Source organism: Neolamprologus brichardi, chromosome 15, assembly GCF_056152115.1.
Source record: "Neolamprologus brichardi isolate AB-2024 chromosome 15, ASM5615211v1, whole genome shotgun sequence".
Classification (NCBI taxonomy): domain Eukaryota; kingdom Metazoa; phylum Chordata; class Actinopteri; order Cichliformes; family Cichlidae; genus Neolamprologus; species Neolamprologus brichardi.
This window is the reverse complement of record NC_142118.1, coordinates 14,492,655-14,505,354: the sequence shown is the minus strand read 5'-3', so window position 1 is coordinate 14,505,354 and position 12,700 is coordinate 14,492,655. Positions and strand designations below refer to the sequence as shown.

At 40.2% G+C, this 12,700-nt stretch overlaps 1 protein-coding gene across 5 annotated transcripts in view; it reads left to right on the top strand.

The window, feature by feature from the left end:
• Nucleotides 1-12,700, top strand: part of gphnb (gephyrin b) — a 108,845-nt gene that overhangs the window by 36,684 nt on the left and 59,461 nt on the right. For all 5 annotated transcript variants that reach the window (XM_087851896.1, XM_087851894.1, XM_087851895.1 and 2 more), the window contains exons 3-4: nt 8,248-8,305; nt 8,449-8,541. In XM_087851896.1, coding sequence (XP_087708022.1) covers nt 8,248-8,305; nt 8,449-8,541 — 151 coding nt within the window. The remainder of the gene's footprint in view (nt 1-8,247; nt 8,306-8,448; nt 8,542-12,700) is intronic.

Genomic DNA, 12,700 nt, shown 5'->3' with positions numbered 1-12,700 from the left:
TATATAACCCAATAGATACATGGCAACTTAGGCTCCTTCTGGCTTATGTTAATTGGTTACTGCAGTTAACATTGCATATTATCATCTGTTGCCAAGAAAATGTTACATCTATGACATTTGCTGCATGGGTCATTGTAGATTTAGCATTTATGTTAAAGGTATGAAGGTATGTGTATGTGTGCCTCCCACAGTTGATCTCGTGTCTTTCTGTGTCTTTGCCTTCCAGTGACTCGTGTTGTAACGACCCTTATCAATTTTATAAATGATTATGGCTAAAAATAGCTAGAAGCCAATCAGATGCATGATAGTAGGCCTAATTTTATAGTCAGGAGACGGTCGTGGGACAAAGACACAATCGTAAATCTGTGCTGCTAGAGATCCAGCACCAATAAACAGTCGAAGGCCAGACTTGTTGTTATTTCGGATTAAAATGCTGACCATTTAAATGGAAGATTCCTGGTTTTGACCTGACTTGACACCTTTGTTAAATATCAACATGTTTACTTTACTTTTACCTATTTTTTTTTACATTTCTACATTTTATACTTTATGAATATATATTTATACAGCAGTCACATAATAGTGTGTAACCTCTCCTTGCTACTACTACAGTTAATATTGTCAGTACTGTTGTTAACACTACTCCTACAACCATGAACGCTGCTACTTCTGCAAGCAGTAGTATTATGTAGCAGTTGGAATTTTGACACTGTTGTATCACAATATAAGCAAGAAGTGAATTTATATGTATCCATACATACTACCTGCAGTATGTAGTTCTCTGTGTAACTCTCAAATACATACAAAGTAATTGTGCACATCAGTAAGAATTTAAATATACCTCCACTGCATCCTGAATGTTTTCATGGATTTTATGGATTACCTGGATAAATCTGCACCTGTGTAATGGTTACTGCCACCATAAACAGTGGTACTTTTTTTTTCTAAAAATGGGTGGTGTTGACTTTGAACAGGTGGGTTGGCATGTGTGACTTTCAGGAAAGGAACCAGAGGTTACCACAGAAGTGTTTTGGTTGCTTCATCTGTTGAGCTCATCAGTGGTTCACGGACAGTTAAATGCTATTACACAATCACAACATAGATTTTCGTCCTTTTTAATTTTTTTTTTATAATTATTTTTAATTAATGCACATTTTGTTGTATCTGTGCTTACATTTCAATTGAATTACTGCTGTGCCTCCTGCGTAGATTTAGTAAATCTCTGCAGTACAACACTGCCTGCTGTTGTATGACATGTACTCACAGCAGTATTTTGTTATACTTAATTTAATAAAATGGATTTGTTCTAGAAGTCTTATCATTTGTTCAGATGCAGTTGTGCACCCCTAACCAGTGCTGGGATGGGTTTTTTTCAAGAGAGTAAGAAATAACTTTCTTATTTAAATGAGGCTTATAGGGCCTGAGATGTAGGGGATATCCAGTCCTAGGCTGTTGTGGCGTTGTGTAAACACATCTAAATGCTCCACACCAGCAAACTGCCAAAACTTCTGCTTTATAAAGATGTTCATTCTTGCTGATCATCAGTTAATTTAATTATCGTCACCTGGCTGCTTCTCACCCTCTAAATTCCCAGCTTAGTTTTCCACAGGATTGCATTAAGTTCTGTAAAATCATAAATCTGATAAAGAAGGATATGCATGTGGAGTGAATAATGTGTGGCTGTCTGTTTGTAACCATTATCAAATTAGCTGACAATAAAGCCCTGTTGTACTTTAGAAAAAAAAAAACAAGTGCAAAAAAACCGCATTTACTTTCTTTATTGCTTTGCATACATTTTAACGGTCTGCTTTGCATATTTTGCCATCATATCGTGACCAGTTTTGACTGGAGGAAATAACATCAGTATTTCCACCATGTTTGCTATTGAAGTCAGACATTGAAGACCAACTTGAATACTTGAAATGTTAAAAAAGCTGCACTTTTCTGAAGGTCTGGGCAGGTCAAAACAGACAACCTTATCACCACAGTGCCCTCAGCTGTGTGTCAATAAGGCTGCATTATTTTAATGATCTAAATCGTTATACACAGTCTCATTGTAGGGACTTGTCAACATCCTTTTTTAAATAGTTATATTTTAAGGAAAAGACATGTTTTAACATTAGGGTAAGGTTCAGTTAAGGCTCATGTAGTAGCTACGGTTTAGGTTACAGTCAAGCTTGCAAACGTCTAACGTCATTGAAACCTGACTCGGTGTGCTGTTTCTGTGGCTCTTTGCATGTTGTTTATTGGCCATGAGTGGAGTCATGGGTGTGGAACGCCACGCTGGGCACTCAGAGCTCTCATCACAGTAGGACCTTGAAGAGGTTGGTTAGTCCACTCCTCCCCCTCCATCCCTTCATCGTTCCCTCTATCAGCGAACATGTTGAGAGGTGACCTCTTGAGAGCTTTCCTACATATGGATGAACCAACAACTTAGCTCTAATGGGCTCAGCTCCATGCTACTACCAGGAGTGTGGAGATGTCCAAGTCTCTCGTCTCCTCCCTGGGTGGAGTGCGAGTGTGTAAGAGAGCAAGAAAAGGAGTGAGTGAGATTGAGTGCCCTGTACAAAGAGCTTGTATTATTAATGAAATCACCCTGGCAGATGGGTCTCATCTTGGAAGTGTCCCACAACCACTGAGATTTGCAGCTGGCTCACATGCATACACACACATTTGCTTTTCCTCTCTCTTGTTAAGTGTGCCCCTGACGGTCTAGCCCTCTTCTTTCCTCTTTTTTTTTCTTGCTCTTTTCACTCTTGCTTATTCTGTCTTCCTCTCTTTATCCTCTTCTCTGTGCTCGTCTTTTATTCATAGACAGATTTGGCCGATGCGTCCAGGCTTTCAGGCCAAAACTACTGCCATGCTCTCCCCTCACACCCCCCGGTCTCTCTCTGCTTACCCCACTCTTCCTCCTGCTCCTTCCTCCACCCGCATCAGGATTTGTCCACACCTCAAACAAAAAGCTTTTTTTTTTGTTTTTTTACCAGGCTGACTACCTCCATCCTGCAGTTTGAGGAAGAGCTTTATATGCCATAACCCCCTGCAGTAGAAAGAGACATAGATGGGTTTTGGAGATTAAAATGTTGCAAGCCCTTTCCCCTCTAATAGGCTTCTCTCAATTCAGAGCACACCCACCTAAAATACAGCCAAGCACTCTATCTGCAAAGAAGAAGCCAGTCATGCTGAAACTAACAATTTATTCATATACTCTCATATGTATAAATAACCATTTTACATCCTAGATGCATGATACTTCCATGTGCACAAATATGTATGTGTATTTTGCATGTTCACATACTGTAAGCAGCGTTATGTGCATGAACAAACCACTGTTTTGCATTTGTGGAAATAGGTGGGCAGTGGTAGGGTGATGATAGCAATCAAAGTAAATTCAACTACCTAGGTTTACACGGTGTTCATATCATCGGATCTTGCTGAGTTGCAGAGTTTCTTTGTTTTGTTTTGTACCAGCCATCAGTAAAAACTTGTGTACACTCCTGGTGTTTCCATTTTCATTTAACAAGAAAAAGAAGAAAAACATCAGTAGTCATCAGAGATAAGGAGCACCTCCTCAATTTCATCCTTTTGAAATATTTTGGTTAATTTAAACTTTGGTTGCCCCTAGGCATGTGTGCGGCCATATTTCTTACTTTTTTTTCTCACAGGTAGGTGGTAGGTGGCTAACTAAGAAGATGATGCCCCGTTTTCTTAATCCCACCCACAAAGTATTATTCAAGTTAGTGGTGCACATCTGTGTTCTATGTCTATGTTTAAATAGTATACACATATTTGTGTGCAAACATGCACAAAAATATACACAGGTAGGTCTGGAAATTTTGTCTCTATATGCCACTGCAATAGATTTGAAAACATGCACTTGCAGCTTCAACTCAGGCATCACGTAATGCTTCGCCAGGCCTTTACTGCAGATCTCTTTTTCATTTAAACATTTAGTTAGATCCATAAATATTTAGACAATTGCAGTTTTTTGTGATTTTGCTTCTGCGCACCACCACAGGAGATTTTAAATCAAACAGTCAAGATGTGATTGAAGTGGAGACTTTCAGCTTTAATTCAAGGCATTTAACTGAAGTCTTGCATTAACTGTTGTATAGTTTATACCTGGAACCACATTTCCTGTGGCTCAAATTGCATCGGAAAAACGAACATAATTTTAAATATAAAAATGTTTTTTAATACTTGGAGGAAAATCCTTTCCAGTTTTTGACTGGATGAAGTATAGACCCCACAAACATCGCCAAATGCTGAGGTTCCTCTTATTAGATGCTCTGCCTCTGCAGACACCTTCAGTTGTTTCTTATTTGTGGGCCCTTCTGTGTTCAGTTTTGTATTTAATAACCGAAAAGCTATTATTGGGTTGACATCAGATGACTGACTTGGACACTGAAGAATATCCCCACTTAAAAACCCTTGGGTTGCAGTTTGTTTTGGGTCATTATCCATTTGCAGTGTAAAGCGCTTTTTGATAAGTGTTGCAGCATTAGCCTGAATCTGAGCAGAAGGTAAAGCTCTGTGCAAGAATTTGTCCTGCTGCTCCTATCAGCAGTCACATCATCAATAAAGACTAGTGGGCCGGGTCCACTGGCAGCTACACATACTCATTCTATAACATTGCTTCCACCTTGTATGACAGATAATGTGGTATGCTTCAGCTCATGAGCAGTTTCTCTTCTTCTCTGTAATTCTAAAGTTATAAGTTCATCTTGGTTTCATCTGGCAAAAGAAAGTTTTCCAGAACAGTGCGAGCTCTTTTTGATGTTTCCCTGCACAGTCTAATCTCGTTTTGTTAAGTGCAATCAGTGGTTTGCACATTGTTGTAAATGCTGTATTTCCATTAGCAAAGATTTTTGTGAACTTTTTGCTTTTTCTTATCACATTATGATACACCTTCCTCCTCAAGACAGTTATTAACTTGGTCGGATGTTGTGATGGGGGTTTTAGAAAGTCAGGAGAGAAATGCCAATCATCCACTTTACTCATCCATGTTCTTTCAGATCTTTTGGTATTGTTAAGCTGGCCAGTGTGTTCTTTCTGTATCCCGTAAAAGGCCAATGAAGTATTGTCGTCACCCCACCAGGGTGGTCATGCACTCTGTGTGGACATCCAAGCTTCTGAATGCAAAAACTGGAGAACGAAGCAACGTAGGAATTTCAAATTGATGCCACAGGTGCATCTGCTAAAAAATCTCAGTCACCTTGATCAAAGTCAGAGTTCAAGTTTTTCTGAAAATCTTGTGAATACGATAACTCGAGGAAGAAGTCGCCTGGGATTGTGAAATTGATACCACAGGTGCATCTGCAAAAAGTTTCGGACAAGTTGGAATTTCAGTGATATCAACCACAAGGTCAAGGTCAGATGTCAAGTGTTTTGGATAATCTTATGAATGTAATAACTCGAGAACAAGGCGACGTAGGATTATGAAATTGATACTCGTGAGTGTATCTAATAGGAGGCAGCTGCAGTATTTTTAAAGAACCAGGTTGTGGTTCATTTGGTCTCTCTTAAGGTTTTTGCTTTCTCTCTGATAGGTATACTGTATACTAATAGCATACAGTTAGTACATATTATTATAATGTAAGCAATATCCAGCTATCCATTCTTCCTATTAAAAATACAAGGCATCTACACACATCCATGTTGATGAACAGTTTCAGCGCACACAATAGAGTGCATCTCTGCAATTCTAGTGGAGGCGTGAACATCATTTGTCCCTCATTTGGTGTTTTCAGTGGGGTTGAGATCTGGCCTTATAGCATGTGAGTCACATTACTATCCCCCTCATTAAACCATTCAGTGACACCTCTTGTTCTATTAATCAGGGGCATTAAAGAGACCTCATCCATTATATGACTGCCTGCTGCCCCCTTGACCGGGTCATTCTTGAAAAAGAAACATTTAACCTCAGTTGGACTTTTACCTGAATAAATAAAGGCTCTGATAATAAAATAAAGTAAAAGTCTTTACTCAGAAGGACAGATTTGCAGTGACCTTTCCTTTGAAGGGGGCGAGTCGTCACAAAAATCCCCCTCACAGCATAACAGAAGCACCGAATTGATAAAGTTGAGGTATTTCCTTTAATTTGTCTGTTTTTCATGAACATGCACCTACAGACAAATGCTCAAAAAAAACATCTAGTCAACACAACATATTGTTGCTTTTGCAGACAACTGGTGTCCCCGATAGTTACAAAAAACAAAACATACACGCACGCATGCATGCACCGGCGCACACACAAACTCTCACGCACTCTCTCACATTGAACAACACAGCAACTGGAGGCTTCAGACAGGAGGGGTTGCCTAGGAAACGGTGGGAAGGAACCCTAGCTATTTGTGTTGAGCATATTTTCATTTGGGCTGAAACAGAGAGGCATAAAAACCCCAGGAGAGCGAGAGAGGTGATTTGTCCTGACAGCTCCTTTACTCTCCCGAGGTGTAACACAGACGCACGCACACGCACGCACAGACACATCAACAGGCAAGTGCGCGCGCATGAACATGTATACACACACGCGCGCTCACATGCACGCGCAGATACATACAGAGATGCCAAAACCCCCACCCCTTCCGAACACATCAAGAGAAGTAAATCAGTCGTGCCATCACAGGAATGTCAGCAGGGAAGTTGTGCGGTTGTGTGTCTGTGCATGAATGCACAAGTTAGTGGATGCTAAGTGGCCCTACATGTGCAGTGTTACATGCAAAAGTCATTCTTAAACGATTCTTCCCGACTTCTCTGCATCTTTTGTCAGAAGCAGCTTCCCTCTGAACCTCGTGCTTCATCTTCATGCATGCTTGCTGCAGTATTTCGGTGTTGTCTAGCGGTGGCTCGTCTCACTGCTGCTCCATCGCACAGCTTGAAAACGAAGCAGAGCCAATGGATTCAGCGAATTATATTTCCAGGGCACACAATTTGTAACTCCGTGTGCGAAGAGTTAGGGTTCCCATGTGGATAAAAGTATCTGAAAGGCAGAAAAAGAGTTTTAATGTTCAGAGTTAATGGGTGTTTGTCTAAGGGAGGGTATCATAGCATTTAAGTGTCTGATGCGGAGGGGAGACATCATGCAGAAGTCTCCCAAAATAGTGCTGGTTAGAGAAAAAAAAGAAAAAGTATTACATAAGGGGGTGTCTGTGTAGAGCCTTCACCTTGAGCCTGGGGTTGTTTTTTTCTTGCCTTGTTTTGGGGGTTTTTCCTAGTGCGGTACTGAAACTAACCACAGGAGGTCACTGTGGCTCGCTCTTAAACTGAAGCACAGCCCTGTCCTTGACAGAGCTCCTTCCTCACTGGGCCATCCTGTGGAAAATCCTTTCAGGAAGGGATGTTCAAGGGCATTTTCTCTCTGGACATTTTTGGTGCTGTAAAGCTGTGTCTCTCGCTCCTTCCTGCCTCTGTTTTCAGTCTCATAGACTGTTTTCATCTCCTTCACTTTGCCCACATTTAAAATACATCCTGAGAGTCTCTGTCTTCTCTTCTGTATTTTCTCCATCAGTGTGTCCACAGCTGTGTGGTTTTTTTTGAATGTGTAATAAAGGTGTAGGCCTTATTCTAAAGGCCAGTGGTAGCTGAAGGACAGAGGATGAACCTATCTAAAAATATGCCACATTTTCATTGCTTTACTGCTTTGGGAAATATATAGGAGATTGTATAATATTAACGTAATATTGTATAATAGCTTTAGCCTGCTGTTTTGCAAAGGCTTTTCACTTGTGTATGTAAATGATGGACAACATCCGCGAGTTTGCAGATTTGTGAAGTTTCTTGTTGATTATAAACCAGGCGTCACAAAGAATGCAGTGGATATGCTGCACACTTACTTTTTTCACTTTCTTTGATCGCAAGGTAGAAATTTTCTTCAGTATTTTAATCTAAATGGGACTGAAATTTACAAAGTGAACATCAGGAAGTATTAAAAAAAACTGAATTAGTGATTAAGACCAGAAACTCATTACGAAAATGTTTTTCTGTGTCAATAAATCAAATGAGAAGTAGGGTGATTTCCACATGGACTCCTATACCACTGGACTTTTTTCAGTGAACATTGAATTTGCTTCCTGCTGGCCAGGCAGTTTCCCAATGGCTTCCCTTTTTGGACCTTGAAGCCAAGAATATTGTAATACAGACTTATGGTATATACTGAGTGCATAGATTTTTTTTTTACCTCACTCTGGTGAGAGGTGAACATGGATTACTGCTTTGTGATCAAATCATTATTTCTACCTTTTACAGGTTGGGTGGTATGATCGCGGCCTACAAGATAGTACCTGATGAAATTGATGAAATTAAGGTAACTGCCATCTATTTAATGTATTCCTTTATTACAGGATATGTGTTTTTGTTTGTTTGTTTGTTTTGCTTTGCTGTTTATCTGGATAGGTCGATCCCACGGTGAGCAGTAATTTGTACTCGCATGTGTGTTCTTTCTATCAGGAGACACTGGTGGACTGGTGCGACGAAAAGGAACTCAACCTCATTCTCACCACCGGAGGCACCGGCTTCGCCCCCAGAGACGTCACACCAGAGGTTAATTTACACATTTTTTATGAACACGTGTCATTCGAGTCATGCAATTAATTTACGCGTAATACATAATGACGTACTGCACTATAGTATTCAGGTGCTTTAAACTCTTAATGCTGACTTTGGAGTAGCTAGCATGGGTGTCATGGCACAAGATCGTGGCTAAGCACTTCACTATGCATGCATCTTACTGAAGCTGTTTCTCAGTGTTATTATTTACTGCGTTCACACGCTGAATGAATAAGAAGTTCTCCCCATGTTTATGTCGGTTCTCTCTGGGTACTGTGGCTTCTTCTTGTAGTCCAAACACGCGCATGAAGTTAGATTAACCTGTAATTCTAAATTGTGCTTACGGGTGAATGTGAGCACGAATGATTGTCTGTCTCTTTGTGTTAGTCCTGCAATAGATTGGCGACCTGTCCAGGGTGTACCCTGCCTTTCGCTTTATGGCAGGCAGCTGGGATAAGCTTTAGTCCCTCGGCAGCCCTGAATTGGATAGAAAGCGGAAGAAGATGAATGGTTATCCTCTTGATTTAATAATCCATGCTTGTCTGTGTTTACATTCAGGAACTGAGTTGCTGCCCTTTGTTTTTGTATCGCTTCTCTCAGTAATGCAATGAGGGGGTCAGTGGTGCAGGTGCAGAAGAGGGCAAAGGCACACCAGAATGTTTTTTGCATTGGGAATTTGGTCTTGGTTTTAGAGCAATGACACGTGTGCTAACTCAAGAAAATGCTTCACAAATCACATTTTATTGCTTGCAGTATTTCATAACTGTAAAATTAGGTTTAGGGTTGAGCTGAAATACAGCTAGAAACATGTTACATAAGAATGAGCGGGGACAGCTCGAGTTGAAATATGGGCACTGTTTTCTCTAAGAGGTCGTATAAGGCAAATAAGGTCATACTACTAAAACACAAGAAGGATTGCAGTATATTGACACGTAACGGAGCTTTAGAGGGTAGCGGATTTAAAAGGCAGGTGTTTCTTTTTGCTGCACGTGCTATATTCAGAGAACTGCAGCATTTTTATACAGATCACATACGCATGTTGCAGCAATGATAAACACACAGTGTAATTAGCCCCAGAGTCAAATGGGAAATAAGAGGTAAGATTCTTCTTGACTCCCTTTGAAAAACTAAATAAATAAATGTGCTGTGCTGTTGATAACTCAGAGATAATGGGTGGCATGTGGCATTATGGCTGCACGGGGAGGTTTTTTTTCTGCTTATGTGACAACATGAGGCCATAGCAGTTCCCAAATGTAAACACAATTAAGATTTCATTTTTGTGTCCAGAAACAGTTAATTTAGTTAATTTAGATCAGATTATTCACGAAGTATGACATTGTGTTCACAGTTCTTGTATTTGAAGAGTATTATTACACAAATCAACAGTAAAACTTGGATTTTAGCTCATAACTTTACACCATGATACTTGCCTCCATCAAAATGCAAAATACACAGTTTTTGTTTACTTCTTTTAAATCCACGAAATCAGTAATGGGGGAAATTCTCTGGTTGAAATTAGCCTGAACAACTTTATTTAGCAGTTACAGAAGCAACTGCGCTCACTAGACACTTCATTAGATACAGGTTGCTTATAGCTGGTTGGACCCCTGATTGTCTCCATAACTGCTTTTTCATTAGCTGGGCCCACGTCCTCATTTTAGGTTTGACAGCGTTTTAGTGGTAAAGGTGAATGGCTTGGACATGACTTGAGCTGCGGTTTGGGGAAGGCCTCGAAGGGGACTGGCGGCGGCTCCCGGGCCTGGCAGATCCCCATGTACTAAATAGAAGTGAAGAACTTAACGAATTGAAAAGAGGGGGGGAAGGTGGGGCATATAAACGAGAGTGAACAGAACTGGGGGAACCGATATAGATGAGAACCAGAGGGAGCGTGTTTGGAGGCGTGGTCCCGCTCCTTAAATTCTGATACATAATCTCCAAAATTTTTTATGGCACAGATTCAACATGTTGATGGAAACATTCCTCACAGATTTTGGTCCTTGTTGACATGACGGCATCACACAGTTTCTGCACATTTGTTGGTTGCACATCCCGTTCCAACATAGGAGATGGGTACACTATGATTATAAAGGAAAGGTCATGGTCAACAGTAATACTTGAGTATATTGTGATGGTTAAACAATGCTTAGTGTGTAGTAGGAATCCCAAAGTATGACAAAATAATGTCCCCTACGACTAACAGCGTGAACTGTTGATACAAGGCAGGATGGCGCCATGCTTTCATGTTGTTTACGTCAAGTTCTGAGCCTACCATTCAAATGTCACAGCAGATATTAAGACTCATCAGACCAGACAATGTTTTTACAGTCTTCTGTTGTCCAATTTTGGTGAGCCTGTGTTTTAATTGTAGCCTCAGTTTCCCGTTCTTGGCTGTGTGGTCTTCTGCAGTACACGTCGTGCTTTCACAGATGCTCTTCTTCATAACGAGTGTTTATTTGAGTTACTGTTGCCTTTCTTTGAACTTTAAAAAGTCAAGCCATTCTCTTTGTCTTTTTCTTGAGGTTTATTTTTGAATATTGTAGCCTAGACAGTGGAGCACACAGGAAAGAGAAAGAGCAGAGGGAACAACAAACAGGAAATGACCCTCTTGGGTGACCGTTCAGCTGCCACCTGAGTCTAGCTGTTGTCCTCTGACTTTTGCCATCAACAAGTGATTTTTCTCCCAGAGAACTGTTGCTCACTGGACATTTTCTCTTTTTCAGACGATTCTCTGTAACCCCTAGAAATGGTTGTGTGAGAAACTCCCAGTTAGATCAGCAGTTTTGTAAATACTTAGACCAGCCCATCTGGCACCAACAACCATGTGACAAGTCACTTAAATCACCCTTCTTCCCCATTCTCATGCTCAGTTTGACCATGTCTACATTCTCAAATGAGTTGCTGCCCTGTGATTGGCTGATTGCTCTAGCGTTAACAAGCTTGGAGAACAAGTGTACAAAGTTGTGATTGAGTGTATGTTGTCAGTGCACAGTCAGAAAAGGGTTTGTTGTAGTTTTTGCTACAGCTATATATATATTTTTTTAATTATTTATAAGTAGTTGTCGTTACTGTATCAAAAACATCTAGCTTGATTTCAGCCAACATGAAGTAAGTTTTTAGTGTTATATTTTATTGGAATCCATATTCATGCACGTGTAAATAGAGCCTAGTGTGAAGGCTGTGCACAAAGTCTTTTGTCTTTGCATGCAGTCAGCAAACCTCTCAGTATCACACTCACCAACACAAACGCAGACAAGCAATCTGTGGTTCTCAGCAGTATCATTGGTCCTCATCAATCACGGGAGACAGCAGCAACCTTCCTGGAAAAGGAAATACGCATACACGCTGTAGTCACTGATAATACTCGCTATCTGATTCAACCCTGCATGCTGGAAACAGTCATATCTTTCTGTCTGTCTCTATGTTTGAAGGCTGTACATGACACATGTAACTGCTCTGACTTGCTTTTAGTTATAACAGAAGTAACAAGGACACTTTATTAACAAATTACCAGTAATTTCATTACCCTGTACCTGCTTTCAAATGCTTAAAAAGATGTGTAAGTGTGAATCTCATCTTAGCTGTAAGTGTTAATTTATTCTTAAACACTACATGTTACTGAATTTTACATCGCATCCATTACTGACTATAATAATCCCTGTCTCAGCTCTCTGAATGCTAATAAATCCTCATCTGATCAGCTTGTTCTTCATCTACATTTATCAGCATTAGCTGCCAAATCACTAGAGTAATATATATAATATATTCTTGGTCAATCCATGCATCTATCCATCAAGACAGTTAATGCTGAATGACTGTAAAGTCAAACCTGAACTGACTAGGCATTAATTGTTTTATTGACAATGTTTGTTTGCATTATGGAGAAGATGGTGTGTGAGTCTTACTTACTTTTTAAGGACGTGAACAGCAGAAGTGTAACTGAGTTACTGTATATTTCATTGCTAGTACTCTGTCTTGTAGATGTGCTGCTATCCGACAAGTCCTTTTTCTTTATGAAAACCATACATTACCAAGCATCTGCTTTTCTCTGCTTCACTCTGCTTTTTTCTACCTTTTATGGTGTTTTTATGTCTTTTTACTGGCTTTGTTACCTCTGCCAAGCAGGATATGTTTTTGGTAGAGTTTTCATGTGTCA